This window comes from Scomber japonicus, chromosome 8 (assembly GCF_027409825.1).
Source record: "Scomber japonicus isolate fScoJap1 chromosome 8, fScoJap1.pri, whole genome shotgun sequence".
Lineage (NCBI taxonomy): Eukaryota > Metazoa > Chordata > Actinopteri > Scombriformes > Scombridae > Scomber > Scomber japonicus.
In genome coordinates, this window is record NC_070585.1 from 18,968,109 (window position 1) to 18,977,617 (window position 9,509).

The 9,509-nt window shown below is 38.3% G+C and overlaps 1 protein-coding gene across 1 annotated transcript; it reads left to right on the forward strand.

Annotated features, from left to right (window-relative positions):
* The first annotated feature begins 2,566 nt into the window (after positions 1-2,566).
* Positions 2,567-9,006, forward strand: ubxn1 (UBX domain protein 1). The gene is made up of 10 exons (XM_053323214.1): positions 2,567-2,596; positions 3,818-3,882; positions 4,021-4,074; positions 5,483-5,610; positions 6,017-6,104; positions 6,262-6,453; positions 6,809-6,860; positions 6,955-7,077; positions 7,211-7,394; positions 8,336-9,006. Exons 2-10 carry the CDS (start codon positions 3,824-3,826, stop codon positions 8,374-8,376), a joined length of 921 nt encoding a protein of 306 aa, XP_053179189.1. The 5' UTR covers positions 2,567-2,596; positions 3,818-3,823; the 3' UTR covers positions 8,377-9,006.
* The last annotated feature ends 503 nt before the right edge of the window (positions 9,007-9,509 follow it).

Consider the following 9,509-nt stretch of genomic DNA (forward strand, 5'->3'; position numbering starts at 1 on the left):
GTCATTTATTTAGGTTTTTTTTCTTTCTATTGAAATTATTACATATTATTTATACCTTTTTTATACCTAATGTATTTATCTTTTACTTATGAACTGGAATGACTGGATGTTTGTATATTCTTCCTTTATTTTATTGTATATTCTGTTAAACAAAAAATAAAGAATTAAACAAAAACAATAATATACAGTATATAACCTGACAAGAACCCAGGAAAAAATGTGTCTTCCAATTTATTTTATTTTATTTTATTTTATTTTTTATGTGAATTCTGTATGTTTAGGGTCAGTGTATCTTTTGGTCATTGGATTTTCTTTTCAGAAATTAGTATTGAAAAACAAAAAGGGATGAGCAGACATTTTAATTGACTTGATTTTCTTTTCATATTTAGAATGGTAAAAAATAATATTACTAGCAAATAAACAAAAAATGACCTGTTTGCTCATATTCTGAGACCGGATGTTGTCATCAAGGCAAGGGCGCAATGAAGATCAATTAAAAAAGAATCCTGTCCATGTTGGGGAAAAGTAGTTTAACACTAACCTGACAAACCGTCATATGTATCTATCAAAGAGAAAGGCTGCAGGTGGCGCCAAATCACGAACAAAATAAAACATGCTTCCTAACCCAACAGATCCCCACTGACTCACTACAGCTGAAAAAACAGCTGAGATAAACGAAATATAAAGCTTCCTGGATGCACTAATCTTACCTGTCCAAATAAAACACTCTGACTAGACAGTCAAATTAGTGTGCAGTGCGGAAATACTGAATTTATGAAGTTCTACTTCAACAACTGGGAACAAGGTTGGTTTGGTTCAAGTCTTACTAATGCAGATACTGGCGTTTATTGATTTGACTGTACTTTTTGAACTGTCTTTCTTATTTTTGCCCAGATTGCCCTAGTGATTTCAGTCAGTGCTCAAGAGCCAAAGCAACATGTGGACTCAGCAAGACTGCTCGCAATCCCTGATCTGTGGCTGAGGGACGTGGAAAAGTTGTTGCTTTTCGGGTAAGTAGTTATGCACTTTATAATAATAATAATGAAGTTAAAAAGTGTGTGTTCACAATCACATGGTTCACTTTGGACATATCAGATGGAGAGATATGAAACTATTTCCTATCCTTCATCTATCAGACAAAATATGTTTAAAAACGAAAATCAAATAACCACTCTTTTTTTGTTTTTCAATACTTGTTTCTGAAAAGAAAATCATGTGACCAAAAGATACACTGACCGTTTAGGGTAAAAGAAACATCTTACAATTGAACTTTTTCTTCTTTTTCTTTTTTACAGCATATCCACTGTAGTAGACAACAGTGAAAAAAATTCGCTTTGCTTTAAGATTCTTTCTGATAATTATGTGTAGATTAATTAGTGAATTATTTCTGCAAGTCTAAAAACTTTTTTTTGTGTTTTCTTTTTCGTTCTCGAGTTTTGCTCGTAGCTATGGTAATAAAGTAAGTGATTTCTCCTTTTGATTATCCAGAGGACATCTTGCATTCAGTGCATTCCACGTATGTCTTGTTTTTACAGCACTTATGTCTGGATGTTTGCAAGCCACCATTTCTGGCAGATGTCCTTCTAACAATGTAATAATGAATTATTAATACCAGTTATAAAACCTATAAGTACAGGTATATGAATCAATGAAATGTCAAATAATTTTTTTGGAAATAACCTGATGTTATTGTAAATGTCTCTTTCTTTCTTGGCACCAGTATGACCTGTTTTACAATTTCAGAATAAGAATCAGCTTTAAAGACAATATATGTTTACGCATACAAGGAATTTGACTCTGGTTCAGTGCCTGTCAATGTACTTACACACAACATAACAAAACAGAAAGATACGCAAGGACTGACTCAGTACAGGTGAAGTCATTTCTGTAAAATGTAAACAGGATCAGGATACATAAAGTACAGACAAGTGAGGAGTGTTTAGATATTTAATGGTAAGAAACAAAGTGACATGTTACTTTATATACACATAGTGGCTGTGTATATACAGCTTGTTTACACCTAATGAATGAAATGTATTTCACATTTTGTGTCTTAAACTAAAATAAAGAGCTTTTAGGTACAGTGAGTATTTTAGTGCTCCAGGGTCCAGTGCTAATTTACTTCATGCTATCCAAAAAAGTATGTCATGCCCCTTAAACGAGTAATTATCATAATTATCATATACCACACACACACACACACACACACACACACACACACACACAAAAGTGAGGCAAGATACTTATATCAGTTTGGTTTATATTAAATTCGTATTAAATTTGTTTTTAGGTGAAATTTTGCCATAAAAAGTATGAGGTTTATACTCTGAAACAAATGGTTGGAAAATGATCCAAATCTTCTTAAATGTAGAATGTCTCTCCTCATAAATGCTACTTTTTTTTATAGCACATAAATTCCTAGAAATTTGTCAAAAACTTAGTTGATTATGTACAATCATGAAATCAATAAATGAATGTATGTGTTTTGGATGTATATATATTAAGTTTTGAGATTAACTGTAAAAGCTTTTTTTCGGGCGCTGTTCTGTTTGACCTGTGTGGGCTGCCGTACTGTTGAAGCGGTGCTGACTGATGTGTGAGTAGCTAACTAACATTATCTTCTTCACTAAATTAGCTGCCGTTAGCGTAAAAAAGAAAAAAATACACTTGTTTGTCCATTTACGTGTAACATACAGACAGACACTGACCACTGTAGCCTCGGAGAGTTATTTAGCTGCTCCTGTGTGTTTTTATCGTCCTAATCCAGCGAAGTCTCACAGCTAGCTTTCGTAATTTGAACGTTAGCCACATGAAAGCTAATTTTAGCTCTGGCATAATGTAAGTAATGAAAGGAAACAGCTACAATCAGCCAAAAGCGGTAAACAATGAGTTTATCAGGCTGTGAGCCCAGGAAATGTGAAGAAATTGCTAGTATTGTGATTTACTTCAGCGATAATAGTTAATGTAGCTCATGGGCTAAAAGGTAAGTCATGAGGTGTTGTATGTGTGGAGTTAAAGGACGGATTCACAGTGTTTCAAATTTGTCTGAAAACAATAGTCAGGTGTCCAAATGAACACTGAAACAGGATTTTCTCGCTGTAATCATCCCTAATGGTTCATACTGACCATTAAAAGATCCCCGCTTAATGTACCTAGTATGTAAGTGATTGGGGGGAAAATCCAGTCTTCCTTCGGTGCAAAAATATATTTAAAAGTTGATCTGAGGCCAATATCAAGCTTCAGCTGCCAGAATTATCTTTCAATGTTACTGTCTTTGTAGTGCCAAATTTCTTCTTTTTTTTACTGTTCAACTGAGAAACACAGGCTGAGGAAACAAAGAAGGGAATTTGATGCAAACGAAGAAATAGAAGCAACTGTTGTGGCAGATATTCACTTGATATGAAAAACTCAGACTGCTTCAGATAAACTTTTAAGTCCATTTTCGCTCAGAATGACTGTATGGACACTGTGGATATTGACCCCCATCACTTACATTGAAAGCATATTTGAAGATGTGTTTTTAATAGTCAGCATGAACAGGAGGAATGATTACAGCGTTGAAAACCTCTTTCAGTGTTCATATGGACTCCTGACTATTGTTTTAAAAGAGATTTGACAAATTGTGAATTTATCCTTTTAATAGGTAGGTAATTTAGCAATTAAAGATGGATTGTAACATGCTGGATGCATTATTATGGTCTATGTGTGGATTATAGTCTAATAACAATAAGTAACAAGTGTGTGACAATATGCCAAAATGAAAAAGAGAGTAATTAACTTAATGTGCTGATATTTATTTACACAATCTGTGTTTCAGCTAAAGATGGCAGAGCTAACAACACTGGAGAGCCTGCTGGAGATGGGCTTTGACAGGAACAGAGCGTAAGTGACACTAGATATAATGACAGCAACTTGTTTGTCAGATAAAGTTCTTAGATTTGAGACGGTGTTCGAAAAAGAGAAAGTAAACCTGTCTGACATTAGAGTGACTCGGCATGTTGTCTCTGTTGGTGTTTGCAGGGAGAAGGCGGTGGCCAACACAGGGAACCAGGGAATAGAACAAGCCATGGACTGGTGAGCCTTGACACACACAGCAATGAACATAGCTGTAAAAATCATGTCACTGATGCTTTCCAGCAGGGGTGGGCTGGGGCAAAAAAGTGGCCCGGGAATTTAGTACCTGACTGGCCCACTCAGGGGCCGGGGCAGCGGATGCTGGAGGTGGATGATGGCGGCGGATGCTGGTGGCGGATGCTGGAGGCGGATGATGGCAGTGGATGATGGAGGTGGATGATGGCGGTGGAACAAATATGTTCACATATATGTGGGTTACTGTTAACTGTTAATAGTAAATGCGCTTGAAATGTCAAAATTTACTTAAATTTATTGAAGAACATTCTCCTACATTATGTTGTTTCAAACAGGAATATTACTGTTTGAATGTTCAAATTTCATTTAAGCTAAATAGAAACATGTCAAACACATTAACCTATTGTGCCTCAGATAAGCACAATTACATGTTCTTAACACTGAATAATTACAGCTTAAGTTTTACAAACTGCAAATAATAGGCTAGACTTTAAGACAAATCCAACACATTTCCTCTGCATGTAGCCTGTCTCAATTTATATATTATCCAACAATATCCACCCAAAAGAATAAAACTGACATTCAATTTAATGTTGATGAATTAGCAAAGTAATTAAGACAGCAGAGCAGCATTTGGCTCACTAGCATTAAGTGAAATACAAAAGAGATAATGTTTGATCAGATGCTCAGCTATTTTATTAGTTGCTTAACCATGATGTCAATGTTGGCTAATGCCACTGAGTGCCGTCTGGCCCGAGTCCATACACAATAATGACATTTTTTGTGCTAAAAGTTAGCAAGCTAGCCAAATAATGTTATCACATTACAGCCGCCCACCTGACTAGCATCACGTCGTCCTCGAGCTCCAGACAGCGACGCGGGAGCTGCAGGTGCCGCTGAGAATGGTGCAGATGATGCAGCAACAGAAAACATGTCCATCAATTTCTGACACTTGGTCGCATCTAGATGTAGTGCGTGCCTTTTCTTTTCTCAAAATTTTTCCGCTCCCCTTGCGTTTCTTCTCCATTTTTGCACACTGACTAATTGATTGACAGATGAAGAGGGAGGAAGGGACTGAAACCCTTGGCCTTCGGCTGTGATAGGCCAGCAGCCCCACGACCGAGGTGAAAGAGGTGTGACACACCCATGTAGGCCAATGTTGATTAGCCAAACACTAGAGAAACTGTTAACATTGGTTACCATACTAAAGGCCGGCCCACTGACCCACCGGCCCAACGGGAAAACTCCCGGTACTCCCGGTGGCCAGTCCGCCCCTGCTTTCCAGTTTTGCCTACCATAACATGACTGTGACTTGCCAGTATATCACTAGGTCTGGTCATCAACACGTCAAGTTTTCAGCCTTCGTCTCTCCACTGTGATGTGCTTTACTCAGGTTAATGGAGCATGAGAATGACCCAGACATTGATGAGCCCTACGTACCGCTTGTGGGGAATGTCCAGGGAGGAAGAGCAGATGGCCAATCTGGCACAGAAGAGCCAACACTAGGAGACACCGCTACAGGTCAGAGCTTTATGTGATTTTAGGAGGCGGGAGGGTCTCTCATAGTGTGATTTTTAGCACCGTCACTGGTTTCATAACATTTCTTTTGTTAGCCTTAGTAAAATCAAGAAGCAGCAACTCTGTGGTAATCTGGTTATCTTTCTCTCTGTTTATTATTTTCTTTTCTTTTTCATCATCTTAATACCATACCAGTTATGTTCAAGTTTTCAGTTCAGCTTTTCATCATTTGTGGGTTTTTTGTGTCTGCACTGAGACTTAAAGTTTTGTGGTTTAGGTTAGGCGAGCATGCAACTTCTGCTTTGATTTGGGGGTTGTGGTTCGTGGTTGACAGTAAAATAGTTCAATACTGCACTATACTCTCTGTCTTTCTGTATCACTTTCTCATGCATATTCGTTTTGGTCTCAGGGACAGCAGGTGGAGACGGCAGCCTTATGAATGACGAGAGTGGAGGTCAGCTGATGACAGAGGAAGAAAAACTTGAGCAAGTCAAAAGGTCAGAGGCCACCATAACTGTAGTGACTTTACTATTCTCTACTACCACCATAATTCACTGACAATGTCATCCGTGACTATTAGTTTGGGGTTAGTTAGTAGGTAAACCTGAGCTTTCTGGTAAATAAGCTGATTCTTCCGTGTGTGTCCATTTTCAGGTTAGAGGAACTGATGCGAGTGAAGCAGGCGGAGAGACGAGAGCGAGAGCGAGCAGAAGAGCTGGAGAGGGAGAAGCAGAGGAGGAGGCAGGGCCAAGAACTGCAGCAGATCCGCCAAAAGCTGCAGGATGATGATATGAAGAAACTCGCTGATCAGCGCAGAAAAGAGAAGATGGAAGACAAAATGGCCCGGTAAAGTCTTCATAACACATACACGCATCTCAGAGCAAGGAAAAGTAGATTTAGGTTATGATGTTTGAGTCTTGAAAGCAAAGAATTTTTTAAAACACTGTGTTGTCATCTCAGTGGAAAATAATTTAAGAATCATCAACAAAAAGTTGTGTTCCAAAAGAAACCACATGTTGTTTCACTTACAAAATGAAACTGTTGTTGAATACTTTGCTGTGAATGAAAAGAAGATGCAGTGGAATCAATAGAAGAAATGAAAATATGTACACTATGTCAGAAAAGAGACAAAAATAACAAATTATATAAATTAGCAAATACCTTCTAACTACATAGTGTTGCTTTTCTTTATTCCTGCCAGGCAAAGGGTTAAAGAAAAGATTGCACGCGACAGAGAGGAGAGAGCACAGAAGGTACGTAAGTCATTGATCTAGTTCATCATTACTCATACTGACCTGTTGGAACCAGTAACCACCTAAGAATTTAATTTTTCACCTGTCCTGAAAGTTCGGAGGGGGTGGATCCTCTAGCACGGCCGCTTCATCCCAGCCCACCCAGCCGAGCCCGTCATCGCCCACCAGTCAGGGTCCCCCGCCCACTAAGAAGGAATATGAAGAGTGCAGGATACAGGTACGAGCCTCAGTCACACTTACTCATTTACACGCTGGTCTTCACACCACTGGAGCAAAACCTGCATGTCAGAATAGCTCAGTGAGTAGATCCCAATAGAACATCCTTTTCCTCTTCCTTTCACTACCTACAGGTCCGTCTGCTGGATGGCTCAACCATCAACACGGTTTTTAAGGCCCAGGAGCCACTGGCTGCAGTGCGCGTGTACGTACAGATGAATGGCAACACACCTGAAGGTCAGGACTTCACGCTGCTGTCACCCTACCCCCGTCACGTCTACACTGAACTGGACATGGAGAAGCCCCTTAAAGAGCTGGGTGAGTACTGAGCTCGGGATTGGATTTTAATAGACAATCTGCTACCATAGTCAGTAATACTATTGATAATAGTAATAATAAATAATAATGAACTTTATTTATAGTGCACTTTTTCAAAATCCAAGTTACAAAGTGCTTCACAAGGCAGCAAAATACACATCATAAAATTAAATTAAATATAAATTAATAAAAACAATTCAATGTAGTAAAAAGGCAAGAGTAGACCAACCATAATTAAAGGAGATAAAAGCAATTCAAGGAAAATTAAAACTCATTTAGAATCAGGAAAGGCTCTCTCTATAAAAGCATGTTTTAAAAAGGGACTTAAAAGAGATCACTGATTCAGCCGACGTGATTTCCTCGTGGAGATCGCTCCAGAGCCTCGGGGCTCAGACTGCAATAACTGCAGCGAAGTGATCTTGAAAAATGGCTGCACTGACCTGTGACTCAAAATGCACTTCAAACACACATCCTACTTAAAGCGATGGTTCGGTGTAATTTTGACCTTAGCGATGTTAACAGCTTTAGCAGTAGCAGCAGAGTAAAAGCCATCAGGGAAGTGTTATTTTAATAAACTCCTGGTGTACTTACAAACTTTCCAATGCATCAATTTATGAGTAAAGACCCTATTTGTACTACTGTAGAAGTTTGATAACAATCCAGGTATTATTAGTGGGGTCATTTATGAGATACACTTTTGGTCCCATTAGCGCCTGTACTAAGCAATTCAGCTGATGGCTCTAACTCCACTAATTTGCGACCAAATTTTTAAAAAAGGGCTGAGGCAGTGTTTAGATAGACGTAGTAGTGCATATGACGCTAGGTCAAAATTACGCCTAACCATCGCTTTAAGTAAATTTGTAATGTGAATTCTGTGTAATTGTGAATCGTAGTTACAGACTGTAACCTTTTTTCCCCCCGACTTTCCTTTGTCTGTTCAGGTTTGGTGCCTTCGGCTGTGCTGGTTGTTATCAAAAAGTGAGATCAGGAGAATCTGCTCTGTGAGCCTACCTCACCACCTCCACTACATCATCACCTGAGACACCAGAAACAGACTGACCCAGCAATGGCACTCGCAGCTTCAGTATCATTCAGAAAGCCAGCTAACTGAACCAAAGCAGTGAGGCTGTGTAGTCACTCTTAAAATCTAGTTACAAAGACGTTATGAAGAAACACGGTTTGGCTTTTTTTTAAGACCAACTGCCTGAATGAAGCCCCCTTGCCATTCTGGGTGGATTGATTTCACTGGATATTGATTTGGTTGGTTAGTGTGCAGTGGGTTTGACAGTGACTTTTACTAATTCAAGAGTGTAGTGAGGATAGCTGGCATCTGAGTGATACTGCCTGGAGGAGCACAGCTCATGGTTTCAACACATTTATAAAGACAATACAGAACAAAGTTGTTCAATTTTAACCTGATCCTTACATAGCAAAGTACCACAGACGATCTACTCTATTGGTTCTTAACAGGCCTTACATTTAATCCCCACAATCTTCCTGATTTTGTGACATTCTACTTTGCCAGTTTTTTTTATAAGTTAAAATATATTGACAGTTATGTCTGCATAATCACCAAGAATCTACTTCAAATAAAGCTGATTTGGAGAATTGTGATGATGGACTCAATTTTCTATCTAAAAATCACCTGTTACAATCTTTAACACAAATGTGGTATTTTCTGTATTTTGTTGACAAGACCAAAATGAACAATGAATTGATCCTAATACATAGTGATACCGTAGTCCATTAAAAACATGTCAGTAAGCCACAGCATTGCACTGGGTGGTATTCATTACAATGGACATGGTCCCCAAAACTACACTATGTACTGCTGTTAGCTAAAAAAATATGATGCCCAGCTGTTAAATTACTTATATAGATATATAGAGAGCTATATTTATTAATTGTAAATATTTGAGTCTTTAAAGGGAATAAATTGGCTTGTGGCTGAGTGACAGGATATGAGTAGACTGTAAACACATTTTGACCTTTTTTAAAGGGGATTTGTTGACTATAAGAAAAATATGGATTATTGCCAATCTTATATTTGAACAGATTTAATCAGCACATAATGCCAAGAGGTCAAATAACAAGACTGTGATAGTTTGTGACATG

What these genes read in the sequence shown, in the direction of transcription:
- ubxn1 (XM_053323214.1), top strand. Translation starts at nt 3,824, where the DNA reads ATGGCAGAGCTAACAACACTGGAGAGCCTGCTGGAGATGGGCTTTGAC. An exon ending in ATGGAAGACAAAATGGCCCG is followed by an intron (nt 6,454 to 6,808) that starts GTAAAGTCTTCA and finishes TATTCCTGCCAG; the next exon opens with GCAAAGGGTTAAAGAAAAGA. An exon ending in ATGAAGAGTGCAGGATACAG is followed by an intron (nt 7,078 to 7,210) that starts GTACGAGCCTCA and finishes CACTACCTACAG; the next exon opens with GTCCGTCTGCTGGATGGCTC.